Raw genomic sequence first — 12,869 nt, 5'->3', positions numbered from 1 at the left:
TGGTCGTTGTTTATCTTTGTTGCTTCACACATTGAACAGAACCTGTATCACAAAGCGGGTTGAGCATTTCAGCCATCCATCTTTGCATTTGAGTCACAATTTAAATCACTTTTAACCAGATTATATCACCGTGGTATCAGACGTGCAGGGTTGACTTGCTCCAGAGCAAGTTCACTTCAGAAGATCAGGTCAAAACCTGTCAGTGGTCCAGTACTGATCAGTCAGATCACTGGGAAATGGAGGCAGAATTCCTATAATATCCTGAGTCACACACCAATGTACAGACTTAAGGGCCGTCCACAACAATAACGATTCCGATAACGTCAAATATATCATTTCAAAATAATCCACGCTGCAGCTATTATGACCACAGTGGTGAACAATATCATTGGGATCCGTTTCAGAGTGTTTCAATGAACAATAGAAACACTGACAGCTGATCAAAATCATAAAATATTGTGGTATACAATTTATTAAATGCTTATATAACATGCTGCAAATTACACATTAAAAAAACGTAATTTTACCTGAGAAAACAATCTTTGGCACTGATGGACTGAAGTTTGTTTGGTCCTTACTGATGTCCTCTTTGACAATCGTCAGGATACCATCAAATTGATGTTGGCTCATACGCAAGTATGAATAAAATTCGTCTTCATCAAAAGACGATAACTCTTGTAACAGAGTGTTGGATTCTCCTAACTCCTCCCGTCTTTGAAGAATCTCGTGAACCCATATACTTCTGTTTTTCTTTTTGTTTCTCTGTACAGCAGTAACACCTCATTAACGCCCATTTTCCTCAGCATGTGCTTGGCACAATTGATTACAGAATGTTATTGTGTGGTTGCTCACTTCCTGATTGTTATTGTTATCTTTCGTGATGTGGACGGCCCTTTACCTTTGCTGCCAATGTTTGGCTATGAATCCTATAACCACTTCTTATTTTATTCTAGTTGTGTTATTATATTTGATATTTTTCTCCTCATTGTAAATCACTTTTTGTTGCCACAGGTTTCACAGTTACTGGCTATAATTAAGAACTCTTTCATGTAAACATGCCCTAAGAGTAACCCAAAGAGAGCCTGACTGAGAGGAACTGACTTCATGATACACGATCCGGATGTTACAGCCTCTGACAACTTCTCAGTCGAGACACAGAGGCAACCTGTCCCGACTGATCGACAGCAGAGAGAATACAACACACGGAAGTCGCCCCGTGCTGGTCAACTCTCTGAGCAACATCTCCTGACGGAGCAACTAGAGGAGCTTCTACAAAGACAGAGAGATACAGCTACAAACAGACTTCAAGTCAGACAGGAAGATTGTGCGTGTTTGTATACAGGAAGGAAAAGCTGGTCTAATCCCAGAATTCACTGGGAATCATCATCATCATCGTTGCCTTTGTCCTCAGCCAGGAAGTAAACACAAAGTGGGAGGAGTCTAGTGCTGTGTCCACTTGATGCTCTTCAGATCGATGCCCTCTTGAACCATCTCCCACAGGGGACTGACACACAGACAGAGAGACAGACAGACAGACAGAGAGAGAGATGAAGAGAGAGAGAGAGAGAGAGAGAGAGATGAAGAGAGAGAGAGAGAGAGAGAGAGAGAGACGGAGAGAGAGAGAGAGAGAGAGAGAGAGAGAGAGAGAGACAGAGAGAGAGAGGTTGTTGGGTGTTACATGTTGCACTATTACCATATAGCATTCTGACTGGCCAATTACGGCTTTCTAAGTTCTGTTTTTTTTTGTATAACAGACCGTTAATATGAAGAACAGACCGTTGCTATGGACAAACCTGATTATAGACTCTGGAGGAGTACTAAAATAATTTTTAAATTAATATTTTGTGTCAAATTAGTATTAGCAGTGACAGTATATCCTGTACTTAGAACACATTAGTAATGTCACCATCACCCATTCATGCAAAGACATTAACTTAAACTTAAAGCTAAGGACAAAGAGCTTTTGTTTTGTGTTGATTTTAGAGGACAGGAGTGGGGAAAAATCTCCCCCTGCTTCCTTTGAACTGGCTAATGTACTACCTGCTGAGTAATTTTTAACTTTTATTACTTAAGTTCATAGGTTTGTACATTATTTCCATGAAGATTTCCAAGATTTTCATCTTTACTGCAAGCGTTCATCAGTTCATTGTCTCCTTGATTACAAATAATCTATACTGCTGTCAGCCCTCAAAAACATGTGGGTCAGTGCCTATTCACTATCTGAGAACATGGAGGCATCACTAAAAAGAAGTCTGATGGGTCAAAAAACACGAGCAGTCAGAATACACTGAAAGTCTGATATCACCTTGGTGAATATTTTTACTATGATGTTATTATGACTGATACACAAACCAACCAGAATAAACCAGAATCATTAGTCCAGCTGAACTCACCTCATCTCTCTGAGTCTGGTGACCTGATGGATGCATTTCTCTGCTGTGTAGTCCACCTCTTCTTCTGTGGTGAACCTGCCGATACCAAACCTAACGCACACAAACATACAAACACAGGTTTACATTAACCAACGTTTGATTCAGCTTAAGTCAAAACAGAGAGCAGAAAGGCTGCAGATGTTTCAATCTGCTGAGTAAGGATGAAACGATTACTGGTTTCATGGTAAACCATCACATTCCTAAAAATGGTCTTTGACTGAAACGTTGTTGTATTAAGAGTTCTTTATTATGAGGAGTGTTTGTACCTGATGGAAGAGTGAGCCAGGTCTTCATCTGCTCCAATCGCTCTGAGGACGTATGATGGCTCCAGAGACGCTGACGTGCATGCACTGTGTGAACACACACACACACACACACACACACACACACACGAATATTAATTAATCTTCTATAAGTTTTTGTTAACTTGTAAACAAAAAGTTGTTGCTAACAAAGCACACTTTGTGTATCCTTGACTTCTAACAAACATGTCGAATATATTTCTACCAATTTTAATCAACAACCAGACAGTAGGAATGTGTATCAAGGTTATTATAATTAGTTTAAACTAAAAACTACAAGTTTGTGTGAAAAAAAACTTTTTATTCAACTAAAATAAAATAACTAGATTTTAGGGAAAAAAACAGAAAAAAACAAAAACTAGTTGAAACAATATTGTGTACTTACAAAAACAAACAGAATATAAATACAACCCCATATTACTGTGCAGTTAAAAAAACTGAATCTGAATTAAAAAAATAAATAAATAAATAAATAATGAAAAAAATAAAACTAAAATGACTCTGATGTGAATCATACCTCCTCATGAGAATGATACAAAGAAAATAGGGACCCATTTACAAAAATATTGCTTCATACTGCTACTGAGGGTCAAAAACTTCACAGGGTATCTTTAAATCTACATAAATAATTTGATTAAACAGCCTGACTCATTAGGAGCAGCTGCTCAAAATAAAGCTTCACTCCTGTTTATATATTTTTTTAACACAGGTGTGTGTCTGACCTCCCAGATGACAGAGCGACATCTTTCAGCGCCATCAACAGACTCTCTCCCTCCACATAGGCAAAGGACAGGTTGACACAGCCTGAAAAACACAAACACAGTCAGGTTAGTGCTCTGCCTCATTTCAACAGAAACTTATTAGTTCAACTTTCACTGACTTTAAAGTTCATGTTGGGTGAAATCCAAGCATGTGACAGTGGTGCGTTTTTGTTTCACTTCTTTGTGTGCGTGTGTGTGTGTGTGTGTGTACCAGGGTAGCGTTGTTCTGGATCTCCGTTCATGATGACGTCAGGAATCCCAGACATGATCTTCTGGACCAGACGATTAGCCAGCATGGACACTCTATGATGATCATACTGTAAACAAACAAACAAACACACACACACGCACACGCACACGCACACACACACACACACACACACACACACACACACACTAAGTCTCGGGATGTTTGGGTGCGTTTATTGAGTGTTGGGATGTTTGGGTGCGTTTGTTTTACCTCCATCTCCTGCTTGGCGATGTTGCAGGCGGCTCCCAGCCCAACAGCCAGCGGGGTGGGGACAGTGCCGGAGCGCAGCCCCCTCTCCTGCCCGCCTCCGTTCTGCAGAGGCTCCAAACGCACTCGGGGTCGACGACGCACATACAGAGCGCCCACACCTGAACACAAACACAAACACACAAATACAGTCAGAATGACCTGCGGAAAACCACAAGGATCAAGATTCTGTTTCATGAACTCATGCTTCCATTTAGGCCAGATTTTTAGTTTTTATTAATGAATTATGTATTTTGAAGATACTGGTATTTACATTTCTCTTTGTCCGTGTGACTATGGCCCCATTAAAGGGACAGTTCACCCCAAAATCAAAAAGTGATATTTTTCCTTTGGCCTGTAGTGCTGTTTATCCATCTGGATTGTTTTGGTATATAATGGAAGCCAATCCCCATCTAATACTTTGCTTGTGGCGCTCAAAGTACCAAAAAATGAGACAGCAATGCATTTTTCCAGAAATCATGATCTGGTTACTCAAGATAATCCACAGACCTTGTTGTGAGCGGTTTGATGAGGAACTACTTTCTTTCTGTGGTAGAAAGAAAGTAGTTCCTATAGTTTGATGAGGTCTGTAGATTCTCTTCCGTTTTTAAAAGCAATTTAAACTGATACATGTATGAAATATAACAGCACTACCTCTCCTAACAAGCTAACAGTTGAGGGTATATGTACAGTAATGCTACAGCTAACCTTTGGGTCCGTAGATCTTGTGGCCGCTGATGGACATCAGATCGACCTTCCAGTCGTTGACGTTGATGGGAATCTTTCCTGCAGCCTGAGCGGCGTCAGTGTGGAAGAAGACTCCTTTAGAACGACAAATCTGACCTGTGGACGAGAAGAGCAAAGATCAATTAATCGATAGTTTTGATTAGAACACTGAATCAGATCAGGGACTCCCTGAAGGCTGAACGTGATCACAGGGTTGTACTTTGTTCTGAAACATTCAAACATGAATGAAACACAGCGCAGGTGGATGTTTCAGAAATCTGATTTCTGAGTAATGAGTATGTTCATGTTGCCATAGTTACCGATCTCTTTGATGGGCTGTTTGACGCCGATCTCATTGTTGACGGTCATCACTGACAGCAGAGAGGTGTCGGGACGGATGGAGGCCTCCAACAGCTGAACACACACACACACACTTCTTAATACACACACACTGACCTCTGTATGTTGTCTGAATGTTCTCTGTACACGCTGAACATGTTCTCTCTGTGCGTTCTGTGGCTGTTCTCTCTGTGTACTCAGCATACGTACCTCAAGGTCCAGCAGTCCGTTCGACTGGACCGGCAGGTAGGTGATGTTGAATCCTTCAGCCTCCAGAACTCGGCAGGAGTCCAGGACACACTTATGTTCGGTCTGCGTGGTGATCACATGACGCTTCTTGGACTGATAGAACCTGGCCACGCCCTGCAGGAGAGAGAGAGGGGGGGGGGGGGGGGGGAGAGAGAGAGAGAGAGAGAGAGAGAGAGGGGGAGAGAGAGAGAGAGGAAGGGTCACCACTAATATCACGACTCACTGTTGTTGTTTTACTGTACCTTTGCCTTTTCAGTGATCCCTGTGTGTTCTCAGTGTACGGTCACACCAGCATATAAAATGGTGAAATTCCATGGGGACGTCAATAGACCTTTTTCACAGCAGCCATTCTGACGTAAAATAGTAAACGCAGGTGTTAATCATGATACTAATTAAGGTCCCATTCCATTCAAGTCAAACAAAGTCAGAGCACTGTTATTGTGCATGTTGGCTCACTGGAAAGGATTTGCAACACCAAAAGGAACAGAACCTCCACTGTGTTTCCTGTACTGTCCCGTGAAAAAGATCTATTCATTTCAGTGGATTTGTTCACACAGGCAATGCAATTTCTTTGTGTCAACTCTGGTGAACTTTGCAAATTCAGGTCAATGCCCAAATGCAAACTGTTTTTACGTTGCCGAATGGAGAGCTGGAGAGTCCAAAGTGGAGGAATCTACTGTATGTAACTAGGTAACTATCAAAGCTGTGTGCCATCATCCAGTTATATGTAACATCCTCTGTCAGAGTATGAACTATCCCTCACAAAAGCACAATGTTTAGCAGACATGTCTTGTGGAAATAATTTCAGTGTGTATCACTACTTTTTGAACAGTTTCATCACATTTTTAAAACTCTTACGATAGTACTGACATATTAAATGTTCATACAGTTTGATCCGCATCAGCTTTATTTTATCTTGTGTTGATTTTGGAAAAATATAACGTGAAAAAAAAACAAAATCTAAAGAAAAGTCTTCTCCTGCTTCTTTTTAGCTGACTTATGCAGCAGTTCCCAACCTGACTTTGTCTCCTCTGAGGTCATCAAAATTAGATTTGCACATGTCTGGACATAAAGCTTAAAGCATAAAGCTATTTAAAAAGATACATTTTTTGTCCTCATTCAAAAATAGCAGGTTACTCAGTAGAACACATCTCTGTGACCTCTCAAACTCTGTAATAATGAATCATAATTTTTCTTTTGGTAAGGATGAGTGTGTAAAAGCCTGATCTGTTAGGTTGTTGAAAGAAAAAAATGTTCAGCTTAATCCAGAAAAGAGACATTTATCTAATGCACTACTCGCTGTAACTTGGCCTGGGAAAATGTAAACATTCTGTTCTGCATGCCATAAATAATTTCAATGGATTTTAACAAGAATCCAACCCATACACAGAAACAGCCAATCTTTTTGCTGATAGTCTTGTTTGCTTATGTAGGTCATGTTGAGGCAAAAGTATTAAATTGAGACTTTCATAATAAGTTGAATTACAGGGGTTACAATGGTGAACAAAATCCCCGGGGATTAAACAGCTCTGTACAGAGAAAATATAAAGAAGCTAGTAGTGCTGTTGTGACTGACTGGCATTACCCAACCTTGTTAGCATACTAGCATTAGCACTTCACCAACGAGCCACACCAGCAGTCACTACATCACTAAGATCCAAGAAACACACATTACACAAAGAGACACAGACTAATTAGTGCTGTGACTAGACCTCCAGTCTGTTCTCATTCTGTGCTCTCTGTGTTCCCTCAGTTCTCGATCGGTTCTCACGGTAGTGGTGAGAGGAGCTGTGATGGAGAGGAGGTTAACAAAGAAGGAGTGATGAAAAGGAGGAGCAGAGTTTTACCTTGATGGCCATGTTGTTGGACTCGGTGGCCCCGCTGGTGAAGATGATCTCTCTGGGATCTGCTCCAATCAGATCAGCCACATGCTGCTCAGAGAGAGACAACACACATTCAGTGTCTCTCTATCAAATTCTGATTTAATCAAATGAGGTCCACAATTAAATACACAGCCCCTTGTACATGGTTCACAATGTAGTTAGAAAAAAATCAGAATTTATTAAAAAAAAAACAAAAAAACTTTTCCCTCTCTCTCTGTACAAACTGTGTGTCTCTCTACCTTCCTGGCTGTCTCCATGGCGCTCTCGCTCTCCCAGCCGTAGGCGTGCGTTCTGGAGTGAGGGTTGCCATAATAATTCACCTGGTAGGGCAACATGGCGTCCAGCACCCGTGGGTCCTACATCCACAAACACACACACTTTAAACTATATACGCAAGTAAATGTATTAAATGTATATAACGCTCTCATTCTGACATCAGCTGGTAAAGACTGTAACCATGACAATGTGGTTGGTAATGGTTACCATGGGTGTGGTGGCCTGGAAGTCCATGTAGAGGGGGCGGAGCTCATCTTTCTCCAGTTCCTGCTTCTTTATCAACTCTGCAGCACAAAACAACAATAGACAGTCAGTTTAAGCTGGTTTCACTCAAGAGTTTAATCAGATCTGTGTGATTCTGGACCAAAACCGTGGTCAGATATCTGCAGCAGGCAGGTCAGTACCTGCTGAGTCATTCATGTTTGCAGAGCTGTGAACACAAAACTGTAAAGTTATGAAAGCTGAACATCATATTTATATGCTGTATGTGTTGTATTGTCTTGCACTGTATTACTTTTTTCATATAGAAATACATTTTATCTATTTTGTTGAGTTTATTATAGATAACAAAAACAATGCACATCCTCATATGTGAGACTGCACTTTATAAGCACTCAAACTACAATCTTTCCATTGGTTTACTATGATAATACTTAAAGGTGTCCTGTGGAGTTTTTCTGTAAACAAACAAAACATCTGTTTTCATTTTAAGTATTTTAAATCCAGATTTTTTTACACCCTTGTTTGCTAGATTTCTGTTTTTTTTCTTCTGTCTTTGCTGACAGATAGTAGCACACTCTGGTATGTTACATCCACATGACAGTAGTAGGACTGTGTATAGAGTCACCAATCAAGCGCCTCATTGTGTGCTTACACAATATAAATAAAGGAAGTTGGGACCCACTCATCATGGAGAAACAGCTCCTTAGCCCCAAAAGAGGTCAAAAACTCCACAGGAAACGGTTGATATTAATTTACTGCCATTTTGTACCTTTTTTTTTTTTTTTTTTTTTGCTCCTGTTTGCGTAGACTGGAGCACTGAATGAATGACACCTCATTGTCCTGTACACTGAGTACTGTACAGGACGGGAGAATGACGATAAATTTTATCTTGAAAATTTTCACTGCATTTCTTCAATAAGTATTTTAAACATTATCTGCTTCCAGCTTCTTCAGTGTGGTCTTTTGGTTATATACTGAATAGGGGTGTCACCATATATCAGTATTATAACCATGCTACTTGAAAATCAAATATTGATGTTATGTTAATTATACACATATCATAATATTATGTAAATAATCCAGTGCCTCAAGCATACTGTCACCAACTTTGTCTCCACACACACACATCCCTTTTCACTATCCATTGTGTAACTGCACCTTTTATATGCTTTTGTACAGTTATAGTTACAGACTTTCTCTCCACCTCCCACACAGTATTTTAGTTCAATACATTGCCAAAAAACAAAACAAGATGCACAACTAACAAAACTAAAAGATGAATTTGACCGACAGCTTTATTACGTTTTACTTCCAATTTTCTATAGATATCACAATAATATCGTTAGTTATTGCTGCTGAAAATCTGATGTTGTGTCAGCCTTAATACTGAACCTCTTTGGGTGTTTGGACAAGAGTCTGACTGTTACTGGACTTCTGAGGGCAATTTCGATATTTGAAAGTTTTAAAAATCTTACATGATGTACTATACACAGACCATAAATAATAATTTTCTGACATGGATTCATTAATGTGGTTCTTAAAGAACAGTTACCAAGAAATTAATAACATTTTATTTATTTAAGAGAAAAAAAAAATTTTACAGTGCAAAATGTTTTCAAATGTCTTATTAGTCTGAACTTCAGTCCAAAGAAACAAACAACATTAGCTAATCATTGAAACAAACACAATTTAAAAAAAACAAAAAAACAAAAGATCAAAATTGGCAGTAAAAATGTACCAAATCCAGGTAAAAAAAAATATATATATATATGTATAGACGTGAAATATTAAAAATTGAAAGCAAAACTGAAACCATAACTTGTTAAGACACTTTATCTGATAAATTATGAACAAATAAGAATCAAAATTATTGACGATTAATTTTCTGTCAATCAGCTAGTCCCAGAGAGCTTGTTTTTAGTTGGTTTTATAGTATTAATGTATTTTTAAATGTTATAGACTGCTCACATGTGTCTCTATGTAACGTTTCATCAGTCAGGTTACAGCTGCTGTAAACTGCGTCACTTTGGGATTAGCTTCACGCTAGCTGAAGCTGCTCTGAGCTAAAATAACCAGGCTGAACTGGCTCCGGACAGTTGTTACCTTTGCGCTGGGTGCTAGCGGCTCTCGGCTCAGAGCCCAGCCGGAGAGGGAGCCATGATCCCGGCCTGAGGAGCCGGGAGGAGACGGTCCTGCTCGGAGAAAGCATCTGCACGGGCTGCTAGTTTCACCTGGAGACCCACTGACCTCCGATAACACGCTGACAACTGCAACCACAACACCAGTGGAAGTTGAACCGGATTGAACCAGTTTAACCTACTGGTTTCTGTCCGTAAAAATGAAAAAGAAGATTCACGATTTAAGAATAAAAGTAAAATGTGAGCAAAGTTCGGTTTGGTTTAAGAAACGTTGCCGCCTGTCAGTTATATCCAAGTGCAGACTCGGTCAATATCAAGGTAGATATGATAGTAATGGATACTTCCGGTGATCCTTTCAAAATAAAATGCTTGATGACGAGCATGACGAGTTTGTTTTCCCTTCAGAACAAAATGTTTTCAGGTAAACATTCTGAATAAATGTGTATTTTTTACTCAAAATAATATTACATTTTTAATATTTTAATATTTACAATATTACTTATTTCTGGATCATATATTGTTTTAATACTGTTTGGTTGTATTTTCAAATACTACAAATTGAGGTTTAGAATGGCTAAATTTGGATTTGTGGGTGTGGAATTTGCCTAAAATGATCATCAGATTTATATGTACAGTTCTTTGGATTTTTCTACTATCGTCTTTGCAGTACTTTTTCCCAGTACAAAGAAGAGACATGGACAAAATGATCAAGAATATACCGGGACATGTCCCTCCAAAGCTTGTTGGTAAAGGTGCACTGTGAGAACATGTTTCTGGACATGCATCACAGAATGAACAATCACATGTCTTTCTCCTCTCTGCAGCTTGTTCCTGTTGACTCTCTGCAGCTTGACGCAGCCCGGTGTCGATGCTGTTTCATGGTTGCACAAGTAACGGAAATAGGGGGCGGGACTTCCTCTGTACAAGCTGCGCTCTCATTGGCTGTTGTCCGTTGTTTTGGTGCTGTTTGAGGCGGGGCCAAGACCGTTCTTTGCCCTGTGATTGGTGACAGACAAAAGTTTACGAAACGTGTGTTCAGCCCCCTGTAAAACCAATTTATAGTTTTACTTTTAGCACAATTGACAAATGAAAATCAGGATTTTCAAAACACTGTACAACTCTCAATTCCACTGTTATTTTTCTTACGGTATAATATGCAGTAATCTGTCGGTCATTCTCCCAATTAATCGATTAGTTGTTTGGTCTATAAAATGTCAGAAAATGGTGAAAATTGAAATTGAAATAACTGCACCTTTTCTTTGAGTCCCATCCCGCTGTGAGTTTTTTGTCTTGGATCTATAAGATTATTTAACTAGGAAAGTAGGAAGGTGTAGTCGTGGAAAATGGCTTCAATTTAATTTAAATTTACATGTATAATGTATAGATTCGTATAAAACATAATCCCTTTCAATCACCACTTATGGCCCACTAGAAGTGTGTGGTGCCTGCATCTGCAGAGACTCTGGCCTCTGCCTGTATTTCCTTATTTTCTCATTATATTACACTCAAGATGTTTTACCAACCCTAAATATCAGTATTTGACGTCCTGGATCTGATTCTACTTTTAAGAATGTGCAGCTCACTTACATTTTTTTTCAAAGAAAAAATTAAAACTCATCTTTTACCTAGAAAATAAAGTACATTTTCTCACATCAGTCTGTGGATTTCTTGTTACTGTAAGTAAAGTTATCACAGGAAGTCTTTTGTAAAAGTACATGTTCATTAAAAGGACCAGTTCAACAACTTTTTCTCATTAAGCTAAAACAAACTCACCTTGTTTTCAACCACAAAAAAAAAAAAGAATAAAACTCTCACACAGATGGAAGCAAATACATGACAAGTTTTAATTTTCTCATAAAACTATGACATTTTCTATGCAAAGCGAACATTTTAAAAGATTCTCTCCCTGATTTTGTTAAAGCGCTCCTGAGGGTTTGGGACACTAAAACAAAATGAGGCAGAGCATCTTCTAAACACTGAAACTCTGATTTGACAGGCATCAACTTTGGCAAACTGATTTAATATCATTCAGACTCTTTAAAGACCCACTGAAACCCTGATTATGCACAAAATATCTCCTTCACTGTGATGTTAACTTCTGTCTGCACGCTGTACTGATAACCACAACCGATCAAAGCATAATAATAATAATATTACAACACATTATTATTAAAATTAATGGCTTGAACAGATATATACATACAATCATAACAATAAATAACGACACTGAAATTAGAGAAGCAGCTTTGTCTGTTAAATCAGTAAAATCACAATTAAAAAGAAGATCAGAGGCTGGTCCTGAAAAATGACATGAAGGAGGGAAATGAAAATGCTTGGTTAGATTAGTGAGTGGGTGTTAAAGGGTCAGTTCGTCAAAATTACAAAAAATACACATTCTTTCTATTCCCTGTAGTAAGATTCTCCAAAGTCAGATACTTTTAGTTTATTTTGTTCTGGTATTGACATCTCTGTCCAGAAGATTTCTGATCTGGTTTATTAGCAGTGTCCCTGATACTTTGGAGAATCCTCAGAACCCACTAGAGCCAGTTTTCTGGGCTGTTTCTCTGATAGAAACTGTCAAAGTCAAATCACAGTTTATAGTGTTCCTACAGCTTTTCAAAAGTCAAATTCAAGCACTTCTCCAGATTCTTTCAAGGTGCATTTTCAAGTTGTTCCAGCACTTTACAGCTGTAATAAATTACATATTTATATACATACACTTCCATGATTAATTTCACTTCTTCACCACATTAAATCAGATGTTTTTGTGATATAAATAATAAATTAAAGGAAAACACACCAAAGTCACATGTTTCAAAATGTCTGTAAGTAGACCTGCGTCCTAAATAACCTGGCTGAGCAGATATCCAACTTATTTTACTTCTTTATCTAAAAAGCAAACAATTTAGACAGTTAGCAATTTATTATTATTGTAGTTTCAAGCACCTTATCCAAAATCCAAGCACTTTTCAAAGCTTGAAAACATTAAAGTTCCAAGCATTTTCAAGGATTTCCAGCACACGAATGAACCCTGAATCTAAAAGG

At 38.7% G+C, this 12,869-nt stretch overlaps 1 protein-coding gene and 1 long non-coding RNA gene across 2 annotated transcripts; one reads left to right on the top strand and one right to left on the bottom strand.

Annotated features, from left to right (window-relative positions):
• Window positions 1–931: 931 nt before the first annotated feature.
• Window positions 932–10,126, bottom strand: nfs1 (NFS1 cysteine desulfurase). Its single transcript, XM_084739854.1, has 13 exons — window positions 9,790–10,126; window positions 7,672–7,748; window positions 7,428–7,544; window positions 7,153–7,236; window positions 5,267–5,419; window positions 5,038–5,131; window positions 4,700–4,834; window positions 3,956–4,113; window positions 3,707–3,812; window positions 3,457–3,538; window positions 2,699–2,782; window positions 2,394–2,483; window positions 932–1,504 (listed from the first exon to the last, which is right to left on the bottom strand). The coding sequence occupies exons 1-13, from the start codon at window positions 9,893–9,895 to the stop codon at window positions 1,441–1,443; spliced, it is 1,350 nt and encodes a 449-aa protein (XP_084595980.1). The 5' UTR covers window positions 9,896–10,126; the 3' UTR covers window positions 932–1,440.
• LOC146332150 (uncharacterized) lies at window positions 10,117–11,186 on the top strand. The gene is made up of 3 exons (XR_014772104.1): window positions 10,117–10,245; window positions 10,492–10,570; window positions 10,649–11,186. It is a non-coding gene; the product is annotated as an uncharacterized LOC146332150 (long non-coding RNA).
• The last annotated feature ends 1,683 nt before the right edge of the window (window positions 11,187–12,869 follow it).

The sequence above is a fragment of the Lutjanus erythropterus genome, chromosome 2 (assembly GCF_056507025.1).
Source record: "Lutjanus erythropterus isolate fLutEry1 chromosome 2, fLutEry1.hap2, whole genome shotgun sequence".
Classification (NCBI taxonomy): Eukaryota; Metazoa; Chordata; class Actinopteri; order Lutjaniformes; family Lutjanidae; genus Lutjanus; species Lutjanus erythropterus.
Note: the sequence above shows the minus strand (reverse complement) of the source record. Positions and strands in the feature narration are given on the sequence as shown.

Excerpts from the sequence above, each read along its gene's own strand:
- nfs1 (XM_084739854.1), bottom strand. The coding sequence starts at position 9,895 with ATGCTTTCTCCGAGCAGGACCGTCTCCTCCCGGCTCCTCAGGCCGGGA. Across the intron at positions 5,420-7,152 it reads CCAACAACATGGCCATCAAG|GGCGTGGCCAGGTTCTATCA; the intron begins GTAAAACTCTGC and ends TCTCTCCTGCAG. Across the intron at positions 1,505-2,393 it reads ACCAGACTCAGAGAGATGAG|TCCCCTGTGGGAGATGGTTC; the intron begins GTGAGTTCAGCT and ends TCTGTGTGTCAG.